The sequence below is a fragment of the Pestalotiopsis fici genome (genome assembly GCF_000516985.1).
Source record: "Pestalotiopsis fici W106-1 unplaced genomic scaffold PFICI_Scf_1, whole genome shotgun sequence".
Classification (NCBI taxonomy): Eukaryota; Fungi; Ascomycota; class Sordariomycetes; order Amphisphaeriales; family Sporocadaceae; genus Pestalotiopsis; species Pestalotiopsis fici.
Window position 1 is genome coordinate 4,929,046 of NW_006917091.1, and position 27,897 is coordinate 4,956,942.

Below are 27,897 nucleotides of genomic sequence, written 5' to 3' on the forward strand. Positions count from 1 at the left end.
GGTCAACAAGAGTTGACGAGAATGAAATAAAAAGTAGTTATTGAATTCCAACATTCAATTTTTTCAAGTGTGATACTCGGAAAATCTCCCAGAGACAGTATGTTGATAATCATTATATCCCACATACAAAGAGTTTTGGTTGGTGGCTGTAGGAAACCCAAATGTGTGACGTTTATCACTATGCCTGATCCAGTAGCGCATTACGGCACCCCGCGTTGGCGCCAAGCCCCCCGTGAGCTTCCCCAGCATTTGGGGGCTTTCAGGTGATGCTAGCCCCAAAACAAGCTTGTTCCCATAAACGTTTTGGCACTGGACTAGGAATGGTCCTTCCTTTCCACTTCCCAACCATTCGATCACACGACTGCTCTTTTGTGGCAGTGACAGGCCATCATGAGCGCTTCAATCGGCTGCTCTGTGCTGTACTCCGACAATCGCAACTACGAGACCTAATACTGCCCAACGAACATAACCTCTGCTATTCCCTCAATCCTCCAAACCTCACAAGGACTCACTATGATTCGCAGTCACCTAGCGAGCTGTACCACGATACTGACATCATCGCAACTGTAACTTGCAAGCGTACGCTGAACAACAACCAAAAACATGGTGTCGACATTCTCGACGCTTCTGACGATCCTTCTGGTGGTCTGCCAGGCAGGTCTGATCCTGGCTTCACCGTCGCCCTCGTGGCCTCAACAACCTCTCGACGCGCAGGATAGTCGCCCGCACCACAAGAGTATATCCAACCACTTCTTCACCGCCCTCGAACGCTTATCACGACTTGTCGATATAGCCTATTGTGTTGGAACCACCGGCCTCTCTAGACCTTTTGAGTGCGCCTCACGCTGCAAGGACTTCCCAACGTTACAGCTGGTTACAACTTGGAACACGGGGGTCTTGATGAGCGATAGCTGCGGCTATATAGCGGTCGACCATGGCGCAAAGCTAGGGTCCAAACAGAACACGGAGCTGTATGGAAATGACAAGCAGGGTGCCATCATTGTTGCCTTTCGAGGAACCTACAGCATCACGAACACCGTGGTGGATCTGAGTACGATTCCACAGGAATACGTTCCATACCCATCCCCGGAAGACGGAGGCGACAGCCCCCCAAAAGAGCCTGAGCACAGGTGTCATAATTGTACTGTGCACATGGGTTTCTTGTCATCCTGGACTGTCGCGCGGGAAGCTGTTTTGCCTACTCTCAAGCCGCTGGTCGCTCAATATCCCAACTACCCCATTTACCTCATCGGGCACAGTCTAGGAGGCGCTGTAGCTGCGTTGGCTGCTCTGGAAATGAAGGTGATTCTGGGGTGGCATAATATCACGGTGACCACATTTGGAGAGCCCAGGGTGGGTAACGGTGGCTTTGTGCGATATCTGGACACCGTCTTCGAACTCAAAGACAATGCAACAGAACCGGAGGATTGGACATACCGACGGCTCACCCATGTCGACGATCCCGTACCCCTTCTACCGCTCCATGACTGGGGCTACAGATCGCATGCTGGCGAGATTTTCATCTCCAAACCCGACTTGGCTCCTGTACCTGAGGATATCTGGCCTTGTGTAGGCGATTATGACCCAGAGTGTGCTGCGGGATCCGAGGGTGAGACTGAGCTCTCGAGAATTGCTCGGGACGAACTTCTTGCTCTGAAGGAAGAAGATGGAGAGATGCGTGCAGAGAAGCGATGGGGTTTTCCAACAAGATTCAAGCTCTGGCAGCTTTTCTTTGCACATCGAGACTATTTTTGGCGCTTGGGCTTGTGTGTGCCGGGAGGAGACCCTTTCGACTGGGGTCGCGGCAGGTATCCTGACGGAAAGCAAACGGAATTGTAGTACTTATCTTGTGGAGTTGGTGTTCAGTCCTCTGGTCATTATATGTGTTGAGAAACTTTCAGCATCGGCGTTTCCTGAGTTTCGGGGTTACAATGGAGCCAGGCTGCGGCAAGCACTCAAGTATCTATAGGGGCACTCCTTGGAATAGTACCTGGCTAATGTTTATATCTTCAATAATTCCTTATGAAACTTGATGAGATATCATGATGAAAGCCTCGCTTCCCATGAGGTCTACTACTCATACTATATGCCATTGTACGTGAATGCCTGCCTATATCAGCGGATCGCCGTTGATCAAATGTTGGGGGCACCACGGCCGTAAGCGCTCCTGGCTCGTATTTTGTTTGATAGACTCGAATCTCCCACTTGGCATATTTACCCCTCGTATCATGGCTTTCCTCAAAGCATCTTTCACCACTTGCCATACAATAGTGTGCAGTTTCAAATTACGTTTAAGCAGTTTCACTTATGCGCTTCGTATGATCATGGATGGGTGTTTTGTATTATGGTTATGAGATTGAGGATTAAAAGCAATACTGACATGAGGCAATAGAGAGATCCAACAGACCCGGTGAAGATGCCAATGGTTTGAATGATCATATTCGAGGACTGTGGAATGCATACTGTCATTTACAAAGGATTAACATGTGACTTCTCTGCAACACTCCCAAGCATACGTACCCAACTTCCAAGAACATCCTATACAATGCAAACAAAGTTTATGAAAGGAATGAGCGGAAAAGTTGTGGGATATCTTGTTACTTCATCAATATTTGAAAGAATCAGATACATTAGTCGTCAAGAAGCACAAAATACGTGCTTGAGAAGTACGACGTATGGTTGTGCGAAGAAAGCTCTTGTAGTAAGTCGGAAGAGAGAGATGTACTAGTGTTGAGCACCGCGACCCTCAATGTATAAGGGTAATATGATACGCCACTTGTGGCTGGTCACTTGGGTAGTGTGGGTATCCGTATACAGCCTGATGGAGGCTATCATTGGTCATACGGGACGGCCGTCTACTTCCCGAGTGTGCGCATATCTTTAGTTCTTGACTTGGAGGAGCCATCTTTTAATGTTGCCTTCAGTTTCTTTGATGCCGTCGTATCCTAGTAACTGGTTAGGTAGGCACTTGTATAACCTAGTGGGTATCCACGTGTACGACGACTCAGAGACGTGTCGAATATAATCCGAGCCCGATGTCACATGCCGAATTCCCAAGGTTGCCTTTCCCACCTCAAACGAGGCGGAATTTTCTAAGGAATACGTACCAGTCCCTACATACGCTGGTTGATCTGATAAGCTAGTTGCTTTTTTCAAGGGGTCACTTGATAGCTGCACTGGTTCGGATTTCTCTTGTTCGCACACACAAGGAGAAAAAGGGTAAAAGCCCCAGCCAATAACCTTTACGTTCTGGCATGCTACCCAAAGACGTGACTGGGAGAGAGGGCCGCCAGCACAGCCGCCCATGTACCTACTCGGGGCGGACACGCGCGCAAGACACACACAGAGAACACCACCCACGTCTTTTTTTTTAAGGCCCAGTCGATGCCACGCGATAAGGCTGGGGGGTGTGGTGTGTCAAATGAGGGGTAGGTGGTAGGACAAGAGGGAAAAAGGCTATCCAAGTTTTGAAGAGAGAAAACCAAAAGTGCTTGTTTACTGCTTTGGGGCACGTGTGGTAAATTCGCAGCTGGCAGCTGGCTGTGCAGATAGGCAACGGCAGGGACGTTTACTAAATGTATGAATAATGCTGGTACGGAGTGATGCTTTGTTGGGTACTGCAAGTATCGGTGCTGGGCATATTTGCAATGGCAACGGCCCGCCTTTTTCATCATGACGCAAAGAACAGGGACGCAGCCCTCCTTTTTCTTCTTCTTCTTCTTTTTTTTTTTTTTTTTTTTTCATATTGTTTGCTTCAACTCAAACCGCCAGATGACACGAGGTAGTTCAAAAATTAGTATATCAGAGAAAGTTTCTTGGTTTAACAAGCATTGTGTTGATCTCTCAATGATTTCTGGTCTGGTAGATCGCCAGCTGGGGTCATCCCCCCAAGCTAAAGCACCAGACCACGATACCCTTTGACTTGTGCTTGCGGCATTGTTCCAAAGACTCGCCTGGAACTAATGGACCCTGGAAAACGCAAATCTCGCGATTTGGCTGGTAGGGAGAGACACCAGGAAAGGGGGGTGCCGGGTTTGTCCTGTCCTGTCCTTGCCCTGTGCCTGCACTGGGTCCCAAGGGTCGGAATAGGAGGATGATCCGTTCTTTGCTGGGCACCACCTCTCACAGTAGGTATGGTAATCGGCAGCAGCCTCGAGATCAAATATGAGCCTTCATCATTCAATACCGAGTCCGCTTGCTTGGGGACGGTGAGCGGGCTTGGCTTGGCTTTTTTGGTACATCAGGTCCCCACAACGCGCGTTGGTATTATTGCCTAGGAAGCACTAATAAGCAGGCTGATTAAAGCCCAGCTGCGGGGAGCTCCCGGGCGGCCTGGGTGCTAATCTTCCATGGAAGCCTTCAGAAGCTCGTAGGGAAACAAGTTGAGGGGACAATGATCTGGCATTTCTGGGTCCCCATTGTGTCCATGCCTTGTTCTGTAGATATGTAGGTAAGATCGGGTAGTAGGGGGTACATGATGTATCCAGCATCTACATGACCTAGAAAGTACGGTACATAGCTGTTCAAGCCTTTTGGAATGTGGCACTGAAAGATGAGCAATCGGCGGCAAAGAATGGAGCACGTACCTGAAATGCCCTTTACTATAGCAGAGGCATCAACTGGAACCACGGCTTCATGTCGACTTATTACCCAAGGTAAAAGTCACTAGGTTTCAGTATTTGAGAAAGAAATATCGGCGAGGCCATGTGATCTTGAGATTTTGGACAAGGGGGGAAACCGGGCGGAGGATTTGAGAGGGTGTATTTTATTTCAAGCCGGGCGAACGATTAGGTGAGGTTCAACATTTTCCCCATGATCTCCAGATGAACGAGAAGCGCAGAGATTTGTTATTGTAAGAATATTGCACGAGAAGAAGTCAGTCACACGAGGGAATGGCTTTTCCATGCCTTCTACGGGTGGCTAACGTACCTCTGGATACGACTGCCGGTCTATCATCATCAATGGCTTGACGTGCAAATGGGAAATGCTTTGAAGTGGCTGCCCCATTTTTGTAATTACCTAGTATCAGCTGCGGAAAGGGAAACCCCCTTTGCCCCTCTATTTGGCAGCGGCGAAGTGCGAGTGGGCAAAGACAGACAAGCCAGCTGGGCTTCGGCCTTTTGGGGGACACAGCTCAAAGGTTTTCTTTCTCTTCCTCTGGTCTCTTGGTGAAGGATAAGGTACAGACAACCAAGCGCCTAAAGGGTGGTTTTTTCACACAATCGGACGATGAGGGCACGCAGTGAGAAGGGTATGCAGTACGTAGGTAGTTAGTGTACTTTGTGCATGCAGTACAGATCCGAGCCATCAATGGAGAAGTGTGTGAAGGAGAGAGACGAGACTGGATTCTTGACCTGAGCTTGCCTTGGACATTGAACCACCCCTCCCCTCGCCCACACCCCCCCAAATTGTACCAGTGTTGGAACCCCCCCCTCCCCTCTTCGCCCAAAAAAGAACCCAAAGCAAAAAAATAATAATGCCTGTGCACTCATCACTTCTTTGGGCCTTGCCATTGTGGCTTCTGCTGGGCCCGCCAACCCGACCCGACGCTTGTTTCCTCCTCGTGTGAACTTGAACGACCTCCCAAGACTATCCCAATCCCGACCCATCAACAACATCAAGTAAATAATATCCTCCTCATCACTCACCCTCCACCACAGTCCATCTTCTTCGTCCCTTCTTTGACGACCCCCAATCCCAACTCTACACTCCTCTCTCTTTCTCTTCACTACCAATAAACATCATATCAAGATGGCTACTGAGGTACGTTCTGCTGCACTCCCTCTCCCTCTCCTTGTCTCCCCCCCAAGATAGCTGCCTCGCTTCGCCGCCCGGCATCCCCTTTCCTGCCCTCCTCCCCTTGCCTGCACTCTACTCTGAGCCGCTCTGGATCTGGCGCCAGCGCCGCTTATTCAATGTGTTCTTGCGACTTCACGTCCTACATGAATTTTGTGCACTCTGCTCACTCTCTGCAAATGCTAACATGATCTCCTATTCTAGCGCGAAAGGTTTGACTACCTACCCACGATGAACCAAGCAGAAAACCCGCGTGAGCCATGATTCTGACCCTTTTTACAGCAAGACTTTCCTCGCCCGCCTCTGCGAGCAGGCCGAGCGTTACGATGAGATGGTCACCTACATGAAGGAGGTCGCCCACCTGGACGGCGAGCTGACCGTGGATGAGCGCAACCTCCTCTCGGTCGCCTACAAGAACGTCGTCGGCACAAGACGTGCCTCGTGGCGCATCATCTCCTCCATTGAGCAGAAGGAGGAGTCCAAGGGCTCGGATAAGCACGTCTCCACCATCCGGGATTACCGCAACAAGATTGAGCTTGAGCTCGAGAAGGTTTGCCAGGATGTCCTTGACGTCTTGGACGAGAGCCTCATCCCCAAGGCCCAGTCTGGCGAGTCCAAGGTCTTCTACCACAAGATGTAAGCTACTTCATGTTCACCCCCACTCCCATTTACTGCAGACGGCTTACTTGTTTTCTTTCCACTTATCAGGAAGGGTGACTACCACCGTTACCTTGCCGAGTTCGCCTCCGGTGAGAAGCGCAAGACCGCTGCCACTGCTGCCCACGAGGCCTACAAGGTAAAGCGTCCTCAAAGATGAAGTATCTGAAATCATAAAACCGTGTGACTAATTTTGGATTGCTTCCCCCTTATTTAGAGCGCCACCGACGTCGCTCAGACTGAGCTCACCCCCACTCACCCCATCCGCCTCGGTCTTGCATTGAACTTCTCCGTCTTCTACTACGAGATTCTCAACTCGCCCGACCGTGCTTGCCACCTCGCCAAGCAGGCCTTTGATGATGCCATTGCTGAGCTCGACTCTCTCTCTGAGGAGTCTTACCGTGACAGCACTCTGATCATGCAGCTCCTGCGTGACAACCTTACCCTCTGGACCTCGTCCGACAACGCCGAGGGCGAGGGTGCCGCCGCTGAGGCCCCCAAGGAGGAGGAGAAGCCCGCTGAGGAGGAGAAGAAGGCCGAGGAGGCTCCCGCCGCTGCCCCTGAGTCCTAAGCGACTCTCACCACTCTCGATGTGCCTTCTCCCGCTATCTCTGGCCTGCTGACACATTCTTACGCGACTTATTTTGAGGTCAGGACTCGCGTCGATACCCGGCAGATATGGTTTTGCAACTTGTGGGATCGGTCAAGGATGGCATAATGGAGTTGGCTTTGTTGACAGGGGGGACGGAAGACCGCAGGCCATTTTCTCAATGGCCATTTCTTCCGGCGGGGAGCAGCAGCCAACGCGACGTTTACGCAAAAAAACAAAACAAAAAAAGTGTGTGCCCTTTGCTTGGCGGTAGCTCTCTGTCACGACAAAAGGTTCTCGTGTTCTCCCATGGCCTCGCAATCTGGCTAGCCTAAAAGGGCTCCTCAGAAAAAAAATTGTGATGGCCCGAGAGTTTTCTCGATCGTCAATATGGATTTCTTTTTCCCTCAATGTTTCCTCAGTTCTTGTTTTGTGTCTTGGTCTCACGATCCCCCCAAATGTTTGTTTTTTGTTTGACAACCCCAACCCGCACCACACACACACACACACACCTGGACTGGACATCTTGCGGCGGCGTCCTCGCGTACGACAGAGCTGGTGGTTGGCAAAACTCAATGGCCGTTGCTATCCGGACTCATTTGGTGGAATGGTTTTAGCAAGACGCGCCCAGCGGCTACCTCCATAGAACGTGCGATTACTTGTATCGTCGCTCTGCAGATGCACAGGCCACGGCTTCCACGCCCAGAGAATAAAAGAAAAAAAACTTACTCACTAAACAAACTGATTTTGATTGTTGCCATCTTATTGAAGAGGCACAGCTCGTGATTGCTAAGTATTGACTCGCTATACTTTGTGTTACAAAAATTTCACAAAACTGAACCACATGAAAGTCTTGAAAAGACTCCTCGAAACCACAAGTGAATAACAGCATTGATACCCATATGTAAGTCGTAGCGCAAAGGAACCTTCATAATCAGCCGCAGTCTTGTCTTCTGCTCTTTAACTTCCCACCATCTACCGTGTATATGTTCTAGGACCGTCCGTCTATGCAATGAGTGCAGGTCATTATCTTCCCATACGAAAGAAACTGATGGCATACGAGTCGTTTATCGTATATGTTCCTTACCTTCCACTGCTGTTCTCAATTCCGACAGATATAGTAGCAGCGACAGCTTTGAGCATCGGTCATTTGGATCTAGATGGCACCAAGCAGAAACGGCCATCTCCTAGTCGTTCATTTTCAAATGTTTCCTCTCTTCGTCCACGGTCATCGGACTGGGGATTGGGGAGGAGGGCTAGGCGGGATTTCACCCCTTCTTCTGTGTGTTCAACAGCTTCTGGGCCCTCCTCATCCGCGCCGCCGCATCGTCGAGCCTCAGTCTCGGTTTGCCATTCTTGGCCCCCTCGCCATCACTTGGCAGATCACCGTCCCTCAAAGACCCCGACGCCTCGTCGTCGGCCTCGTCTTGTCGGTACATTTGCGTAGCCGTCGTCACTGTTGCTGTTGCTGTTGCCCCGTTTCCGTGGCCCATTTTCCCTCTGCCCGTTCCTCCTCCTCCTCCTCCCTGCTGTGGAGAAGGGGCAGAAGGGGAGGCAGAGGAAGAAGAAAAGAATTTCTTGAAGAACGATGTCGGACCACCTACTCCTCCACCACCGGGAGACCCGGCGGATGATGACGATATTTCCGCACCTACTCCTCCGACGGCTTCCCCTTTCCGCCGGCGTATAGACCAGCGACCCTTTTCCCACCCGTGACCGCTGCTTGTAGATGATTGCTGTTGCTGTTGCCGTTGCCTTTGCTGCTCTAATACCTGATCCTCGTAACTGGTGCGACGACCGCAGCACCCACAATGCCGTTGCTGCTGCTGCTGTTGTTGCTGCTTCTTTTTTGTTGCAATTGTTATATTTGTTGCTGCTGCTGTCGCGGCCGCCGCCATGCCCATCTGCACCGACTCTGGGTGCTCGGAACAACTGCACACCACCTCGGACAAGTCAATCTCGGCCCGCCACCGGTCAATGCGCGAGCGCTTGGCTTCGCCGAGGAGTTGTCTGGCTACCGCGGTCATTTGGTGGTCCCGGGAGTGCTGGTCCGACGGTTTTATGGGCGCCGCTGCCGTGGGCGGCTTATTAGATTTTGTTGTTCCGCCGCCGCCCTCCTTTGTATTGCTGATCATCATGTGACTACCGCCCGTTCTCGTTGCGGCCGGGAGTAGTCCCACCTGCGGCGGCGATGCTGTAACCATGGCCATATTTGGATGATTTTTGTCTCTGGGTAATATGGAGGAAAGGGTAGATTATGTAGGTATGAAGGCAGAGGTAGTGTGATCATGTATGGGTGGTACAGGTCAAGGTAGGTCCGGCGCTTACGAGAGAGAGGAGGATTCCCCCTGGATTAAAAGAGAGAGAAAGAGAGCGCGAGAGGGATTTTGGCTTGTCTCTTCCTAAAACGACAAGAATAGGATCATGCAAAATTCACATTTCCCTTATTGTTTGCCTTATTTCTCCCGCACATGGGTCATACATTTTCTGATTTTGGCGGATTGACTTGCATGGTTCATGTGCTGCCCGGTAAAGGAGCGAGCGGGTAGAAGAAGCTAAAGAGGGAAACAAGGGGGAAAAAAGAACACCAAAAGGAAGCACAAGTGTTGGCGCGACGTCGCGGCTGTGATCCACCAGCTCCGGTGGGGACTCCGAACATTTTACTTATAAGTATTGCGCAAGTATGATACGATTTTTTCTTTTCTTCTTCATTCGTTTTTTCCTCAAGTCTGCTCGTGTCCTGATTTGTGCATGTGACATCGAGATATTTGGGCTTCCAATGTACGCACCGTCTTGGGCAATCTGCACGTATCAAGTCCTGTGGCCTCTCTATCTAAACTCACTCTTGATACTGCAGTCAATCATCATAAAAGTGGCGAGGAATCATCGGACAAAGAAAAGAAGGACCATGTTTGGGCATGCCCCGTTCCATGCGGGTTTCAATGTTTATATACTATTCTAGCTAGGCCGTAAAGTTTCCCAGCCATTCATCTCCCCACCTTCGTCATCCGCCAACAGATCTACTACTGGTTTTCTTGCGGGTTTTGGCGGAGGCATGGGTTGCGTTCTTTGTGGTATTTGCTGCTGCTGCTGCTGCTGCTGCTGCTGTATCGGACGTGTTGGCAGCGCAGGCTTCCGCTCGCCTAGTCCGGGTAGACTCACCCCGCCACTGAAGTGTCGAAATCCCATGCTTGCTCCTGTTTGCGTCGATGGCATAGTACCGACCCGTCTGGGTTGAGCGGGTGGAGGTGAGGTTTGGCGCATCCCTCCAGTCAAGCTACCAGAGCTGTTTTGCTCAAGCCTTGACGTGAGGCTCTGTATATTGGTTGAGGCTCTACGTGGCAGATTCGGTTGGAATCTAGCATCATCAAACTCATGGTCGCTCTGAAGAGAGGGACTTGTCGCCGGTGATAGCGATGCCAGATGAGCAGGCTTCTTTGCTACCGGTGGAGGTGCTTTCGATTTGGCTGATGTCCCAGATGCCTGAGAGGTCACAGAAGGACGCCTGGCTGGCGGTGGAGCCGGCACTGGTTTTCGCGAGTTGGTGGGAATTGGCTTTGGCATCGCTTGCGCTGCTGATGTTCCAGTCTGTCCAGTCTGGCGCCTGGGTGGAGGAGGTGGGGGTGTATCATCTCGTCTATAGTTTTGTCCAGCTGGTGCCTCGTCCATCAAATTCAGTCGTCCGACTTTAGCGGCTTCCAATGGCGGCGGCAATTTCCTGGGTGTCGTGCTGGAAGCAGATGTAGACAAGAGTGTTGAGTGGTTGATGTGTTCATAAGGTGAACTGGACATGCTGGAGAATGATCCTAGTCTTGAGCTGGCACGGGGTACTGAGACCCAGTCGGGTTCGTCAGTAGGAGTGAAAGGATTGGAAGTCCGGTTTGGGTTCAAGATAACCGTTGAACTACCATTAGTCGACTTGGGCGGTGACACACTAGACTGTGCCATCTTTCCGTGCTCTAACCACCATCTTTGGCGATCTGAACTTGCCGGTGGTAAGCCTGGTTCAATGGCATCATACCCAATCAAGTCCTCTTCATCAGACTCATCGATATTCAAAACAGAGCCCCCCTGCCCAAGCTCTGCTTTGCGACGCTGGTAAAGCCCATGGCTAATGTTCTCGCGTAGGTTCTCGTCAATGATGCTAACCATGCACTGGAAAGTTGCATAGACTGGGCGATGATCCGAGAACTTTAGCGGTGCAGAGTCATAAGACAGCTGTCGTATGTTGGTGCCTTTGCGCAATATGCGATCCGTCCAAGCAGGTATTCGTGCCTTTTCGGACGTGTCATATCTGTCCGTACCAATGTCGAACTTGTATGTGGGCATGAACGTGATCCTAGCCTCGGAATAAAAGGGAAAAGCCAGACCAGCCACCATTTGCAGGTTGAGCTGAGAGCTGTCAGCAGGGTCCTATGGCTATTTTCGACAAACATTAGACTCACCTGATCGTTCTCGTATAGTTTCCCTAGATCCTTCTTTTGCACAAGATCGGTAGCAATCTCATGACTCAACCCAATGCGGTAGTTGAAATCTCCCATCCAGATTACCGTGTCTACATGTGTCAATAGAGCAGTCACGACGCCGTGAGGGGGGCCGACTTACCATGATCATCAATGCCTCGGTTTCTCTGGAACCGAACGCCGTGATGGATCGTGGCGTAATCTTTATTTCTTTCCTCGTAGTTTGCAAAGCCGGCAGCCAAATGAGCCGTGACAAAGCACAACTGGGTGTTGGCATATTCCATGCGAATAGCCACTGCGCCCTTGTTGCCAGCAATGCCAGACATTCCGGTCTTCTTGACACTGCCCTCGACGTTTTTTATTTTCGACAGCACCGAAGCCTTTACAAAAATACAAAGCGCAGCTCCTACCAGCTGACCACTTCGGAGGAGGACGTACTTATCACCTCCCGTTTCATGCGCCCGGTCGTTCAAACAGCGTTTGATGGCCTTTTCCCATTCTTGTTTTCGCGTTGGATCACTGTTCATGATTTGCTGTGCACTCAGCTCAACAATCTCCTGAAACCCAACGGCGACTATCTCGGGTTGCATTGCCTTGCCAAGGATGGCGGGATGTAACCATGGTGAGAGGTCTTCATGGATGCCATTGGTTTTACCATTGAGGTTGAATGTGCCAACCCACCTCGGATCCAGTCAGCTGAGATACTGTAAGAATGCATGCAGCAGAGCACTTACATATTGATCGACTCGGTCGAAGAGTACTCACTGCTTCGCTTTGAGAGTTCTCCAGAAATGTAGTCCATGATGGGGTCAAAAAGGTGCACCGGGGATTGGCCAACCAATCTCCCTAGGAGCATATCGATAGTGTTTTGCCTCGCCTTGTCTGCAAAGTTGTTTATATATAGTCTGGTGGCGCTTTTCCGGGCATCAGCAAAGGCACCTGCCAATGACATCTTTCCATGTCTGGTGAATGACGTCTTGAGCGCACCAGTTCCAGCATAAATCCTGGACAGGGCATCGCCATTGTCAGCCCACAAGGTGGAGTGCCGCACCCAGAAGTCTGATGCGGCGTAGTCTGCACGATGGCTCAAGAATGACTCAACCGCCAGTTGGGATATAATTGTCTGAATCAAGTTTGTCCTGTCAAGACAATCCAAACAGTTTGTCCGGAAAACACCTTCTTGCTGCAAAACAACGACCATGCGGTTGCCGGTTCTGCGCTCTGGTGTTTGCTCGGCCGAGTCGTCCATCTCTTCGGCCAAAAAGTAGGCAAATCCATCAGCGGAATGCTCGATATATCTCCTAATATCCTTTGCCGCCTCATAGCCGATACTTTTGGTCTCTGCATGGAAGTCGTAATCTGTCACCCTTAGGAGGGCATGGTCTTGTGATCTTTTCTCTCCTTGGTAGGATAGATTGCAATGCTGGACTCCATAGTGGTATTGTTGTGTCAATTCCACTTCTCCTGGTTTAGAGGCGCTTAAGAGGTTGACAATGTGCACGGCGCCATACGACTGCTCTAATTCCTCAAAGTGTTTGTCAAAAGCAGGTTGGGTGCCCTCGGCGGACCGGGTCACGGCGATCTTTTGCTGGCCAGGAATAAGACCGGCAGCCTGTTCCCAGAATACTGGTACCGAGCCGCGGACCTGGGCATACGAGAATAGAACCCCAGAAGGACTCCAGTAGATAGTCTCGGTTTCGACAAAGTTGGCTACATTGCCGTCGTCATCAATGCCTCGACTGTTGAAGCGAGTACCGGCCCTTTTACAAGACAATCGTGAGATGACCGTCAGAAGCGAAGGAAGACCTGATCTTGTCGCACTCATTGGCGCAGCGGCTTGGGGGATATTCAGCGTCGAACAAAATCCTCGAATTGCCGAAGTCAGAATCCGCGATGCGTCCAAGGCTTCTCTTTCGTGTACTAGTAAACGTGATCTGAACTGCACCAGAGGACTGATCATGAAAGAGTTCCATAAAAAGGAGTCGTCAAAATTATCGATATCGAATGTGTCTGAGTCGACAGGTCTGCGCGAGTGTCAGTCTCTCTCTATTTGAATACTTGCACCCATCCGAGAGATACCAAAATATGGCTATCGTTTTGGGAGCGGCAGACCAACCTATCCTGAAGACGATTCGTAAGATCGAAATCTGTGCTAAAATAGAAACTTCCATTACTCAGGAGTTTCTGCAGTTCTTGATACGGGTATTCCATCTCTCCTTCTCTACGATTTAGTTGTTGGCCGTATGTCGATGAGTCGGAATAATCATTGTCCCAAGGGTTCGAGGTGAACACATTGTCGTACTCAGCACTGTTGAGACAGTAGAAGTCGACATTGGCAATTCTTTCGACCGTCTCTCCTGGCCGAACCGAGGCGACTCGGGAAGCCTGGGTGATGACGGATATGAAGACATCCGGACCGATCGAGATGAGGCCCAAGGTTCCAAATATTGGCTGAGGCGTCAAAGGTCGGAAGTCTTTCAGAAGCTCGTCTGTCCTATGGGAGAACTCAACCATGCACTTGGACACCAAGGCCTCGGGGTCGTTCCTAGATCTTGTAGTGCCATCGTTCACGGCATCGTTCGAGGTTGGACTATAGCGGAAGATTAAGGCGTGCGACGAGGAAACAATTGCGATGGCGCGGTGAGGGTATTCGCGGATCAGGAGTCGACTCGACTTTTCGGTTGCTGGCTGGTCGCGTTCAGCAGCGCGAGGGTATTGATCCATGCTCTTTCTTCTATTGCCAGGTCGGCGGCGGCGGCAGCATCACGGGGGTCGCAGATTCGGTGGTTTCCCAACGTGTGCTCAAGCTGTTTCGGCGCAGCTTCCCATGCGAGCGACAAGGCACCTTCTCCGACAGTGCATGTGCAACCAAGACAGGTAAGCAGTCGTCTGTAAGCGCCGGCGTTTGTCAGTCTGGCTTCTGGGCGGGTTTGATTATTACGACCTGAATGTTTAATTGAGAGGTTCAACGTCACTGGTGGGGCTGGTCTACTCCTAGCTTAATTGTGCTGCAACACGGGGGGTTTTTGGACCCCCTTGTTCCCCCTAACACTACCCAACTTTGGCTGCCCAAAACCTCTAATGAATTGCATGGCAATAGGTATGGCATTGTGCCTCGATTGGCGAATGACCAGTAGCCACTATTCACATTTTAAGCACCATCAAGCACATTCATTATCAAGTGCTGTCATTGGTTTTGTGCTCAGCAATCAGATATGCTCGGCATACCTGCCACATTTCGAGCATCACAGAGCTCCTCTGTCCATGTATTTGAGCACTGCTCTTACTGCAATCTCAGGTAACCCATATCTTGGGTGTTACAAAAGCGTGGAATTAGGCCATCACCGTCACAGCTGGTATCCTCGGCTGGGCAAGTAGATGAATTTGGGTGGTCTCTTCACGAATTGGCAGGTGACTCCTGTGTCCTCACTAACAAAAACTCTCCCGGGCAAGGGGGAAAAGGTGGTCGGGCACACATATCGTTTTTTATGAACCTTCACCAGGACAGACATGCATGGTAAGCATGGAGCATTCGAGTTGAATACTAGATTATTGCCGGTATCCATTTGAAAGAATTGAGTGTTGCAATCTCGAACAGTATTAAGAGGCTTCAGACTTGTGTCATGTTGAGATCATACGGCACACTGCCGTCTCTCTCTTCCTATTTTATTGAATATAGATACTTTTTGTATCCATATTGTTCATCACCAGCCAACTGTGAGATTGCACATTTTCAAAATTGGTAGCGCCCTCACTTGAGGTGTACATGGGAACTAAATCATGGGGGAACGCATGTGGTTTTGTAACAGACTGCCATCAGTAGTAGACCATAGCAGGAGCAAGATTTCTACCTGGCTGATGTCGTTCCCCAGTATAGGAGAGTTGCCTCAAGCACCAGAATACTTACCAAGACGTCTGTTTGCGTAGAATCAGCCGCCATCCTGATGCACAGTTGAACAGTACCAGGCCAATTTCCTCAATGACTCGACGGTTCTAGCCGAAGCTCATCCATCCAACTCAGCCGTTGGGCATATGTGGAAATGACAGATACACAGTCCAGGCAGTTGAGTGTATTTGAGAAAATCCGGGAAGAGTGAAAACGATTTGTGTGGTCTCCCTCTTGGAGTGGAAAGCGTCGAAAAGTTTTTCTTTAAAGGAAAGCAAAGGCCCACAGCTAAGGCTGGTGGGGAGCGAGCGCCACAAGATGGTGCTGAGCACTGGCGCAAGCCTTACACACAAGGACAGCGAAGGAGTGGGTGGATATGTGGCTGATGCTGGTCCCTTAGGTGCCTGCAAAGAGAAGAGGTTGCGCTCCCCACCTGCATTAAGATATGGGCGGCGCGACCGTCAGCGCGCGCGCATTCTCGTCTGAACTCCTTTAGATCTGCGCCCAGACTTTTGAAGAAAGCCGAAGCCTTCTGCGCCTTCTCAGCCCTTCCACTGTCCTTGTCAAAACCTCACATCGTGGGCTCCTTCATAGTCCTAACAAAATTGTCGAGGCATCAATCGGCGAGCATATTTATCTTTTGCGACGATTTGAAAAAGTTTCGTGTCGAAGCCCTCTCCTTCGCAAGCTGCATAAAGACACTACCCATTCCCAGCCTCGTCGTCGCAATCCTCGGCCTGGATAATCAGAGCGACGCCTACCCGCATCACCACTCTCCTCTTCTCGCTTCTTCGATCACGAACGCATCTCATCGACAATGTCCGACTTCTCGCAATACGGCGGTGATGCCGAAGAGAACGCCGAGATCAAGAAACTTACTGCCGAAGTTGTACGTGCCCCGACATACCAGCTGCAACGCAGCGCATCTGCAGCAATCATCACCTATCGCAAGTACATAAACTGATTGTTTCTTTTCTGTGCACAGGAAGTCGACACCGATAGCTTTGAGGCATGGGAGAAGCTCATTCGCGCCTGTGAGGCTCAAGAGGGAGGTCTCAACCGAAACTCCAGTCCACAGGCTCTATCCACGCTCCGTGATGTCTACGACCGATTTCTTCTCAAGTTTCCCCTGCTTTTTGGGTACTGGAAGAAGTATGCCGACCTTGAATTTAACATATCAGGGCCGGAGTCGGCTGAGATGGTAAGTACACAGCTTGGATGGGTATCATGAAAAGAGGAGCAATGCAGACTGACAGGTGCACAGATCTACGAGCGCGGCTGCGCCAGTATCACAAACTGCGTGGATCTTTGGGCGTCATATTGCTCATTCAAGATGGAGACAACCCATACTCCGCACTTGGTGAGAGAGTAAGTAAAGATGGAACCTTTCCTTCCCCTTTAACCAAAATCACCGAGCAGCTTCACGCGCGACAAAGCACAATGTGGCTTTAGCCCTCCGGGGTAACCTTCACAAACACACCTAGCAAAGTCATGACGGTGAGAAATACCAACAAACCACACTTATTGTTGGGGGCTTTCTCACAAAACGTACTCAGGCTCTGGTTTTTTCTATCAGTCGTCAATATGGCATGACGCCCTCACCCGTGGCATTCTTCCTGGTCTACCTAGAACCGTTCGGCTTGTTTTGGATCCGGCACCGCTGCTTACACAGACTGCCCCTTCCTGTATTACACTCCTTTCCAAACCCCCAGCACTCGAATCCCTCTCCCTTGGCATGATCTTTGGCTGACTCGTCTCTAGACTGTTCGAACGCGCAGCAAACTGCGTGGGTCTTGACTTTCTGGCGCATCCGTTCTGGGACAAGTACATTGAGTACGAGGAAAGGCAGGAGGCACATGATAAGATCTTTGCCATTCTCCAACGCGTGATCCACATCCCCATGCACCAGTATGCTCGATACTTTGAGCGTTTCCGGCAGCTGGCCCACAGCCGACCCCTTGCTGAACTGGTGCCGGCAGATGAGTTGGCACGCTTGCGAGCCGAAGTCGAGGCTGAAGGTGCGGCTTATGGTGGCATGCCCAAGCAGGAGCTCGAAATTGAGCGCGACATTCGTGCAAAGATCGACACCTTCTACTATGATATCTTCCGCCAGACCCAGGAGGAAACCACGAAGAGATGGACCTACGAGTCTGAGATCAAGCGACCGTACTTCCACGTGACGGAACTCGAGAACCCACAGATGGCCAATTGGCGCAAATACCTCGACTTTGAAGAGTCGGAAGGTGATTTTGCCAGAATTACCTTCCTGTACGAGCGTTGCCTCGTCACGTGTGCACTGTATGACGAGTTCTGGTTCCGGTATGCCCAGTGGATGGGTTCCCAGCCTGGCAAGGAGGAGGAGGTGCGTCATATTTACATGCGCGCTGCTACAATTTTTGTACCTATCAGCCGTCCTGGGATCAGGCTGCAGTTCGCATACTTTGAGGAGTCGCAAGGCCGTGTTGACATAGCCCGCGATATCCACGAAGCTGTGTTGATGCAGCTTCCAGATTGCGTCGAGGCCATTATCTCGTGGGCCAACCTCCAGAGACGCCAAAGTGGTCTCGATGCTGCCATTGAAATCTACAAGGCACAGATTGACTCGCCGAATATTGACATATTCACCAAGGCGGTCCTGGTAACGCAGTGGGCATTCCTGTTGTGGAAGATCAAAGGTTCTGTGGATGAGGCGAGAATAGTGTTTGCCAAGAACGTGCAGTGGTATGCCGATAGCCGGCACTTTTGGAAGAAGTGGCTGGAATTCGAATTGGAACAGCCGACAAATGCAGAACTCGAGGCCCAGCACTCGGAGCGTATACAGCGGGTTTTCGACGATCTGCGAGTTAAGAGCCGCATTTCTGCCGCAGCCAAGAAGAGTCTGTATTTGACATACATGGCATACCTCCAGGAGAGGGGTGGCAAGGATGCTATGAAGCAATTCCTTGCACTCGATCGTGAAATCTATGGGTTAGTGATAAGCCTGGACCCAAGACAAGACAGCGTTCAAGAACGTCATGCTAACTATCCATAGTCCCACATCCACCTCAGTACTCAGCAAGCCAGCGTTGAAGGAGAATGGCTCGATGCGTGCACCATTGGACGATGCCACTCGCCTCAAGGCTGAGAGTACTTACCCCATGTATTATGAGTTCATTGCGGAGGCCGACGCGGACGCTCCCGGAACTGCATCATTCAATTAGCAGCAGAAGCCACGACTTCACTTATTTCTCCTGGCATGGGCGCTGCGGAAGTGAGCCACACTCGCACGGTGGCAACGTGTATAGTGAGATTGTTCGCAATTTCCGTGCTTTCATGGTATCATATTTAAATGGGTTTTCAGAGATGTATTGAGAAATGGGTCAGAGAAAGAGAGAGAGAGAGAGAGAGAAAAGAAAAAGTATTATCAGCCTGGCAGAAAGTCGGGACTTGGAGTTGTAGGAGTCCAACATTCGGGAACCGTTCTTGGACTATAAAATGCATGTATACTCGTTTTATCAAGTCCGTATAATATACGTGTAACACTTGTAAGCCATACGCCCAATCAATCGTGATGATATTGCTTCGAGGGCGTATTTCATACTCGAACATTGTGCAATGAGTTGGTGATCTGCTCAGCCTGGTCAGATTGTGGGGGAGAGGTCTGCTATCGTCTGCCTGTGTCCCGTGTCCTGGTGTCGAATATAAGAGTCCCTGACTCGCTCATTGCCACGGCATCTCAAGACGACTGCGTGGCATTTGAAACTGGGTGGGTCAGGATCCTGGAACCGAGCGCAGCCGCGGAAGAGCTTGAGGTTCCGAAAGGCGGCGGTTGAGGGTCCGTTCCGGTCACGATTCATGGCTTTCACAGGCAGGTGGTTAGTCAGGAGAAAGTCTTGCTTAGGCAAACACACAAACACAATCTGACTATTATTTGTCGGGTCGCCGCATGTTGATGTTGTCAGCTTGGGTCGGGGTATTCCATCAGCGAGTGAGACAAAGAATGATTATTCCGTGACTGTGACATGACATCCATCTTGCCGTAATTCGCCCGAGGGGCCTTTTTTTTTCGTCCATGTTATTAGTGTTGGGTAGTACGTAACATGATTTTTGCCAGCACATGTGCGTATAAGGTTGGCTACATGTACATTTCCACACACTAGATACTATCCTGTGGGTGATATTCCGTACTAATTCGAGGGCAATGATTGGCGATCTGACCAAAGCTGACATTTGAAAAAGTACCTTCACTCCACAGAATTGCCTCGTTTTGATGATGTGGAATCATTGACTCGTCAGTTGAGTAGTACCCAACCGCGGGGACCCATAATACCCACGCCTGGTTGCCTGGCTTGCCTGGAGAGAAAGAATGGAGCCTCGAGAGCTGGAGAGTCTGGAGAAGGCAGAGGGTGGAAATTCGGAAACTTGACCGGGTGGATTCGTTTTAGTAGTTTTCGCCGCTTTTTTTCATCCATGATTCCAATGGCGCAACTTCCATCTGTAATCAGGGCGGGTCAATCTAGGGGTCCCAGCTAGTCCCTGGCTCCCCCTTCTGACCAATCACGGCTCTCGTATATTCGGTGCTCGCCAGATGCCTCGATAAGACATGACTTTTTACCCTTCTGGTCCTCGTTTGACATTTCAAATCGCGTTTGTCTTTCCTTCCGTCGAGAATTTGTGAATTTCCTGCCTTTGGCGATAGCTTCAGATATCCTTCATTGTCGCGCGCACACACACTCTTTCCATCTCCCTTCCGTAAAGCACATAGACAACAAGGTAAGCCACCAATCTGTACCTTTTATACTCACCTCGAACTCTCGCCTTTTCTCTTTCCCATTTCGATTCTCCACATCATACCATCCCGACCCGATCCGATTATTAACTTGCCCCTCCGAGCAGATGTCTGCCGCCAACGTTTCTCGGCAGTTCGCCCGCGCAGCTCTGCGTACCGGAGCTCGCAACACGTTTGCAACCTCGTCTCGCCAGGCTTTCCGCCAGAACGGCCGTCGTTTCTACTCCTCCGAGGCCCCTCAAAAGTCCAGCTCGTCGGCACTCCTCTATGTTGCTGGTGCTGCCGTCGTCGGTGGCGCTGGTTTCTACCTCTTCAACTCTAGCAGCTCCGCCTCGGTCAAGACCTTTGTGCCCACCCAGGCCGACTACCAGAAGGTGTACAACGAAATTGCTGGTCGTCTGGAGGAGAAGGATGACTACGATGATGGCAGCTACGGCCCCGTCCTCGTCCGTCTCGCTTGGCACGCTTCCGGTACCTACGACAAGGAGACTGGCACTGGTGGTAGCAACGGTGCTACCATGAGATTTGCCCCCGAGTCTGACCACGGCGCCAATGCCGGTCTCAAGCACGCCCGAGACTTCCTTGAGCCTGTCAAGGGTGAGCTTACATTCCTGGCCAATTCTTGCGTGAAAGACCGGATATACTAACATTTGACTTTGTAGAGAAATTCCCTTGGATCACTTACTCTGATCTCTGGACCCTTGCCGGTGTTGCTGCCATTCAAGAGATGCAAGGTCCTACCATCCCTTGGCGCCCTGGCCGCGCCGATGGAGATGTCGCTGCCTGCACCCCTGATGGTCGTCTGCCCGATGCCGCCCAGGGCACCAAGCACCTGCGCGACATCTTTTACCGCATGGGCTTCAACGACCAGGAGATTGTCGCCCTCGCTGGCGCCCACGCCCTCGGTCGCTGCCACACTGACCGCTCCGGCTTCGACGGTCCCTGGACCTTTTCCCCCACCGTCCTGACCAACGATTACTACACCCTGCTGCTCAGCGAGAAGTGGAACGTTCGCAAGTGGGATGGTCCCAAGCAGTTCCAGGACAAGGGCAAGACTCTGATGATGTTGCCCGCCGACGTTGCCCTCATTGAGGACAAGGCCATGAAGCCCTACGTCCAAAAGTACGCCAAGGACAACGACGCCTTCTTCAAGGACTTTAGCTCCGTCATTGTCAAGCTCTTTGAGCTCGGCGTCCCCTTCAAGGAGGGCACTGAGAGTTTCACTCTCAAGCCTACCAACGCATAAGAAGCATGCGTGAGAAATGAGAAGATGGCGATGAGACTTGAAATGAGTTAGAAATACCCCCATTAGAGGACGCCATGTAAGAATTATGTGGCGGTAGATCAAAGTTTAGACTCTTAGATCAGCGGTGCCCACAGCTGCGGCACACGTATCCCATAGAGGAGGAAGAAGAAGCAGTGGCTGGCATTTTGCACCTCGAGCCGACCGGAAAGTTAGTCGAGGTTGTATGTTTTTTTCCAAAAGAAGAGTTGATTTAGCGTAGACTCGAAGACTTTTGCCGAGATCGATACAAGGATCAAGAACAATTTGATTTGTCTGTACCAACCAAAAGGCTATCCCTGACAATTCCAATGGGTGAAGTGAACGTCTCCAATGTGCACGACTCCAACTCCCCAAGGAGGACTCTGGTCAACCTTAAATACGCACAATGTAGTATAGGGAACCCCCCTCCCCCTTTCCCCGCATGGCTGTGCGTAGCGAGGCTATTGATTTCCATTCGGTTTCATTAAACCTTGGACATAACGACCCCATGTCTAGCAGTATACTTCTTGGTTTCTATCTAAGTAGCGAAGCTGCCCTGTGGACTGTCACGGTCCGTATACAGGGATTGCACCTTGACATAGAGTATGTCGATCAACGTATAATTCTTACCATGCACTCGACCTTTACCGTCCGCAATCACATGATTGGAGAGATTCGCAATGGCGAGAGTATCTGGATTTTTGACATGTTGTATCTTATTCACCATGATATCTTGAGAAAATGTGGTTCCATTCTTACCGACTACATATACAGCAAGCATCACGGTTCGATGGCCGAGCTTGGAAGTAACGAGCAACACTCGGCGTCCATGTGCAAGGCATGGATCGATGATCATGCGGTGCTTAAGCTTACAAGGCACAATTGTTGCCCACGGCCTCTCTTTTACATCTTGACAATCATCCTCCTGTTGTTTGCCCATCCCCGAAGAGCTCTTGGCGCCGAGATCATCCTACGTGACCTGTCATCGTCGCCATGGCTAGCCGCCATCAACAATTGTCAATTTTGTTTTGTCATGGTTTTACATTGCATTTGTCCCTCTCTTAGTCCAAGCTTAGACTAGCAATAAACAACTTGTCCTTGATTTCTACCGATGACGCTGGATCCAAATACTCGGCACAAAGACGCTTGGTTTTATGACCCTTCTTGACAATATCCGGTTCAGGCCTTTTGCTACTCGGTGTTTATCCTCCTTTGCAGAATGTCTAGTGGACTTGCCCAAGATCAACCACCAGATGCGCGTGAAGATGTCCAAGTGAATAGTCAACACCGTTTCTTGCCCTCCTTATTCGGCACATACTTGTCGTCTTGCAGCACAACATGTACTGTCCATGCATGTGATGAGACGATCCAATCCAATGAATCCTGTATGACTGCGAGGCAAAGTTCTGACCTTTGCTTATAGAATAGACCGTCCGACCACTCGCTCCTGCAACGCCAATCATCTTTCATGGGAATCCACATCCTTCCAGCATAGCGTCAGTGCCGGCTAGTGTTGGGAATGCGCTTCATAAAGACGAGCCCGCTGTGAGCATCATGGCTCCTATGAGCAACGAGTTGGCAGCCCTGCAAATGATCACAGCACTCTGCGACGGGCATGACACACACCTGAATCTGCGATCCAAAGCCATTACCTTTGTCGCAAAAATCGCGCGATCGGACCCGATGACTACAAGTTTTCAACAATAGATCTAGAAACTCTCCCATCCAAGTCTGCGCGGATGCCAGCGCCCCCCTCTGGCACCCGTAGTCAGCCTCATTGGTGTTACCAGAGTAGAACGCCCATTGCAACCTCCAGACCACCAGACTTGGAATGAATTCGAGTCCCTGCTCAGGATTAAAATGAGGTCGGTACTACAGTGCGCATTTGCCCATCAGCACACGACGCTTATTGAAAGTGCTATTCATGATGGCCCCTTGAGAAACTTGCCACAAACGTGGCTCGCGTGGCCGAATGTTGGATAGAAGTCGCGTGCGAGCCTGAATTACACCACAAATTTCAAGAATTCTGTTTCGTGTCGGAGGACAATATCGCCTGTTTGAATTCCGCTCGCTGTATTTTCCCCTAGTATATTTATCTTTACCACCAAGCAGACGAGGCTACCAAATAATTCTATAACCTCTACCTTTTGTTAGTCTTATTGCAACCATGTCCTGCCAGAGTCACTTGCCGCTCTTCATGACAATACAACAATGTATATAGAACGAGTTTTTGGAGGATCTCTGTACAAGACGTAATAAAGAAGCCCCGGGGCCTATGTAAACTTTGTCTTTTATCAATCTTGCAATTCTCCTTGGTCTCCTCCTTCCACCGGCGAGGGTTGAGGGGAGCAAACAATCCTGTTATGCACGACCGAACGCGATATCTCTTGATCGCTTGCATAATGTCAAAGAATGCCGATATCGAGGCGCCCTGACACTGATAAAGCCCGGGCTCATTGCAATCGCATGTGATGAGGTCACCATGTCGTTGCGATATTGCGATCAAGACCTTTTTTTTTTTTCCCCCTCGGCTAGGGATGCAAACAAAACGTCCCGTTAATACAAGGCGGCAGAGCAAGACAAAAACTGGTGACGGCATAGCGGTCAAATCGGTTAAGCTTATGTAGGCGGAAAGCACAAACAGTAAAGCATTTGAAGAGTTTAAGGTTACAGCAAAGCAAACAGATAAAGGCAGGATCCCGGTTTGCCGGAGTCGGGTACATATCAAGGTTCAAGACGGTGAAGACGGGTGTGTTTTCTTGAATTATGCACAAGCCAGTGAGAGCCTGGCCAAAGGAAAAATGACAACAACCCATGGCAAAATGCTTGGTATCTCTCTTTCCATGCTCCAAGTGCCAATCATAGGTAGCTACGTTGCTCAGACGACGTAATGCGTTCCTCGTGGAAATGTACCTCAAGCAAAGTTCTGACAAAAACAAACAACTCTTTTTTAGAAGATAAAAAAGACCTTTCAAAATTAAAACCCTTGGGGGATCTCTTCGAGATTGTCCCCCTGATCGCCCCCGTCGAGGATCAGATTTGGGCCAAAAGTAGTACATGTACTCTATAAGCCCTTCGCAGTCCAGCTGAGGAACAGAAGGTGTGCCAATTTTCATCCTTCTGATGCATGGCGTGATTGTACAAATCCGAAGTGGCGAAAACCGACCGACCCCTTCTCTTTTTGTGAGGGGTCATCCATTTGGTATCATATGAGCCTGTGGGAAAAAAAACAACCGTTGTGAACACCTCTATCCCTTGTCCCAATGTTGCTGTTGTTGTCGTCGTTGGCGCCGTGTCGATATTCGTGACAAAATTTAGATGGAAAATAGAACAATTTCTCCCCGGTCATTACGTCGCATCCGCAACGACCGCCAGAGCTCCTTTTCCTCCAGCACCTTGCCCAAGCTTGATTCCGACGACAGCCGCTCACGATGGAAGCGCTTCAAGGCCTTGTTCACGCTGTAGCCTCGTGCGCTCTTCTCGTCCTTTGTACACATGCTCAGGAAGAGCTCAGACCTGGGCTTGAATACCACCATTTGGTCATTGCCACTGTTGCCGTCGCCACCCTGGGGACGGTACTCGATCAGTTTCGGGGCCTTCTCCGAGTCCGTCTTGGAATGCTTCTTCTTCGTCTTCTTCTCCTTTCGTTCTGATGAGTGCTTTCGCTTCTTCGAGACCTTGCTCGCCTTTGATGTGCCCGACATCAAAGCCTTGAGATTGCTCCCGAGTGATTCCGTGCGGCTGGTCTTGCTTGACTTGTGTTGCTTGGACTTCTTGATCGGGCTTGCTGGTGAATGTTCGCCGCCATCACCCCCAGAGTAGTCGGGCGATGGGGGGAATTGTGAAGGGCGCATGAGCCCCTTAAGTCCACCAGTGAGGCCCGAGTGAAGCTCTGGCGGCGGCGCATCAATCATCATCTCATCACTTGGTCCGTTGTCAATGGCCAAAGGACTGTTGGTCTCAATGTGCAAGCGCTTGCGCTTCCTGTCCTTCTTCTCACCATCCTTGGACTTCTTGCTCTTGGGAGCAGGCGTCTCGTACTGGGTGGGAACAGGTACCATGTCCTCATCGTCGACCATGTAGCCAGTCGGGTCGACAAAGTTATTGGCCTCCTTTTCAAAACGAACTAGCTGCGTCTCCTCATTGTGACTCGGGAGGTTCAGGTTAGAGGCATTGGGAGTAGCGGCGACGAGAAAGTCAAACACATTTACGCTGTTATCGACAGCTGGGGGCGGTGTTGGCGCCTCTGGTGGCAGGTCTGCCGCCGACTTGTTGTCGTCATCAGATTCATGGATCTCGTAGTCTTGGTATGCCTCGTATTCCTCCGCAATGTCCTCAACATATGCGTGTTGCGACATCTTCTTGGGTTCCGCCGCTGGAGGCGCTGATGAGGCTTGCTGGCCAGACTTTTGCTTCTTGGGTTTGTATAGAGCTCCCTGGTATTTTTGTTCCTCTGTCATACAAGACTGGCGGCATGTTAGATAGCTGAGCGTTGGTCAGGGGAAATGCGCTGCGCCTGCGCGGGCACCTACCGTATGCGAGCGGTACTCCGCGCCGGGAAAGTAGGTCATGCAGTCAATACACGTGAAAGTGGCGCCGCGACAACGATTCCTGTGTGGGTCGAGTTTCTTCTTCGTCAGAACATCACCACAGTTCTGTGGATTATATGAGTTAGATTTTTGTCAACAGAACAACAAGAGCGGCAGATTAGTAGTAGAGAAAGAGATATGCATGCAAGTGGGTGGATTGATAGAATAAACGAGGACACCAGGATTGGGTGACAAAGGGGGGTGTATCATCTCTGGTTGGAGGGGCAGAGGGGTGAAACTGATCAGGAGACGGGACGACAGCAGATATTAAAAAGGGAAACAGTGCCGGCAATTGGGGTGGGATCAGTGACGGGATATGACGATGATCAGTACCCAGTGCAGCAGCAGCGAGCTGAGAGGAATGAAAGACGGGAAATGGGGGATAGATGGAGGGGTGGCGTAACGCGCAACGCCGTGTGTTGGTTAAAGCAGGTGATGGTGTTGGGCAGGGAGGCGGAGGAGTACGTTAATGTCAGGCATTAAACGATAGAGTGTGTAGTAAGTAGCTACTGCTAGGTACATGGCTGACTATTATGGACTGGGGGAAGCAGAGGGGTATAGTTACCTCACACGAGAATGAAACCATGATTCTAAATGGTCTTGGACTGACGCGCAGTCGGGGAATAAGATTCTGATTGGCGCTGGTGGTGAACAATTTCCTTTGTGTTGTTTGTCGTGACTTGGGGATGTTTTGATGTCTTCTGCCGAGTGGACTTGCAGATGAGACAGCCGTCCGATGAGTGGACGAGAGAGTGTTCAGTGCAGAGAACAGAACAGGGGAAAAAAAAAAAGTCCTGTTCCTGTCTGGCGGATGACCAAATGCGGCAGCCTTTGATAGAGGGCGAGAGAGGTCGAGAGTGCGGTACGACAACAAAACGTCCAGATTCCTTCCTGTTCGAGTAGGCGACAAGGAAAAGAGGATTCCCGAGAGACGGACCCAGGTGCCACAAGGGCGATTTGCGACCACCAAAAACTAAGATGCCGATAGTGGGCTCCGTCCAAAGGAATGGACGCGTACTGTATACGGTTTTGTGTCCTGGACTGGAGTGACTGGAGGTTTGCAAGGGCGAACGCGTGCAACGGGGTCGAGTCAGGTGGGTGCTGGACTATAACACAAACACCTTCCTTGATGTCTGCTATTCCGGCTGGATGGTGACTAGTCTGGGAGATCCAAGGCGGACTATCCTGCGCAAGCTTGGGTGACCCCGGGTTTGATGTTTGCTGATCCGCGAATGACTAGGTATGGATCCGAGAGATTCTAGGCAAAAAAGCAACTATGTTGTGCAGTAGTAAAAGGAGAGTTGAGTGTTGTATCCGCAGGACCAGAGGTAGCCAGGAATAGAGGTAGATACGAGGGCGCGCAAAGCCCATGATCTGATGCTTGGGGTTTGTTTTTAGAAACTAGAGCCAAGCCAGGGACCACTTTGGCAGTGTACCGACGACCTACGTGCTTGGACGTGTGTGGTCGAGGAATCCCGCTGCAACGAGTAGTAATAATAAAGCCACGCCGAGTATGTTTCGATGAACTCGGGGTCCGGGGGGGGGTTGTTCGTCAGAGTCAGCAGGGTCGCTATTCCAGAACTGGAGAACTGGAGAGCTGAAAATCCAACGACACCGAAAGGGCTGGATTGGGCTGGGCAAGCTGAAGAGAAGGACTACTTCTCTCAAGTGCAAAAACGAGATCAGGCCGAGTAGATCTGTAAAGAAATTGGGTCGACGATGGGATGCGCGCAGCTTGTGACGGGCCCAAAACACAGAGGAGGGAAAAAAAAGGTTGAATAATTATTTTTTTTGTTTACGAAAATTTGAGTGTGGAAAGATTTCTTCACGGTAGCTACGGTAGCGTTGGGCGCCGATGCGTCTACTGCAGCATCTGCATAGAGGA

At 50.6% G+C, this 27,897-nt stretch overlaps 7 protein-coding genes across 7 annotated transcripts; 4 read left to right on the plus strand and 3 right to left on the minus strand.

Moving 5' to 3' along the window:
- Positions 1-603: 603 nt before the first annotated feature.
- Positions 604-1,839, plus strand: PFICI_01459 (uncharacterized protein; the record flags this gene model as incomplete). Its single annotated transcript, XM_007830040.1, has 1 exon — positions 604-1,839. One exon carries the CDS (start codon positions 604-606, stop codon positions 1,837-1,839), a length of 1,236 nt encoding a protein of 411 aa, XP_007828231.1.
- Positions 1,840-6,127: 4,288 nt separating this feature from the next.
- Positions 6,128-7,024, plus strand: PFICI_01460 (14-3-3 protein; the record flags this gene model as incomplete). The annotated part of the gene is made up of 3 exons (XM_007830041.1): positions 6,128-6,432; positions 6,505-6,592; positions 6,671-7,024. The coding sequence occupies 3 exons, from the start codon at positions 6,128-6,130 to the stop codon at positions 7,022-7,024; spliced, it is 747 nt and encodes a 248-aa protein (XP_007828232.1).
- A 1,286-nt stretch (positions 7,025-8,310) lies between these two features.
- PFICI_01461 (uncharacterized protein) lies at positions 8,311-9,252 on the minus strand (the record flags this gene model as incomplete). Its single annotated transcript, XM_007830042.1, has 1 exon — positions 8,311-9,252. One exon carries the CDS (start codon positions 9,250-9,252, stop codon positions 8,311-8,313), a length of 942 nt encoding a protein of 313 aa, XP_007828233.1.
- Positions 9,253-10,000: 748 nt separating this feature from the next.
- PFICI_01462 (uncharacterized protein) lies at positions 10,001-14,229 on the minus strand (the record flags this gene model as incomplete). The annotated part of the gene is made up of 5 exons (XM_007830043.1): positions 10,001-11,434; positions 11,488-11,597; positions 11,648-12,186; positions 12,240-13,529; positions 13,622-14,229. The coding sequence occupies 5 exons, from the start codon at positions 14,227-14,229 to the stop codon at positions 10,001-10,003; spliced, it is 3,981 nt and encodes a 1,326-aa protein (XP_007828234.1).
- A 1,979-nt stretch (positions 14,230-16,208) lies between these two features.
- Positions 16,209-18,591, plus strand: PFICI_01463 (uncharacterized protein; the record flags this gene model as incomplete). The annotated part of the gene is made up of 5 exons (XM_007830044.1): positions 16,209-16,280; positions 16,377-16,592; positions 16,656-16,759; positions 17,153-18,358; positions 18,423-18,591. The coding sequence occupies 5 exons, from the start codon at positions 16,209-16,211 to the stop codon at positions 18,589-18,591; spliced, it is 1,767 nt and encodes a 588-aa protein (XP_007828235.1).
- A 1,675-nt stretch (positions 18,592-20,266) lies between these two features.
- Positions 20,267-21,405, plus strand: PFICI_01464 (Cytochrome c peroxidase; the record flags this gene model as incomplete). Its single annotated transcript, XM_007830045.1, has 2 exons — positions 20,267-20,756; positions 20,822-21,405. 2 exons carry the CDS (start codon positions 20,267-20,269, stop codon positions 21,403-21,405), a joined length of 1,074 nt encoding a protein of 357 aa, XP_007828236.1.
- A 3,332-nt stretch (positions 21,406-24,737) lies between these two features.
- Positions 24,738-25,994, minus strand: PFICI_01465 (uncharacterized protein; the record flags this gene model as incomplete). The annotated part of the gene is made up of 2 exons (XM_007830046.1): positions 24,738-25,889; positions 25,956-25,994. The coding sequence occupies 2 exons, from the start codon at positions 25,992-25,994 to the stop codon at positions 24,738-24,740; spliced, it is 1,191 nt and encodes a 396-aa protein (XP_007828237.1).
- Between the last annotated feature and the right edge of the window lie 1,903 nt (positions 25,995-27,897).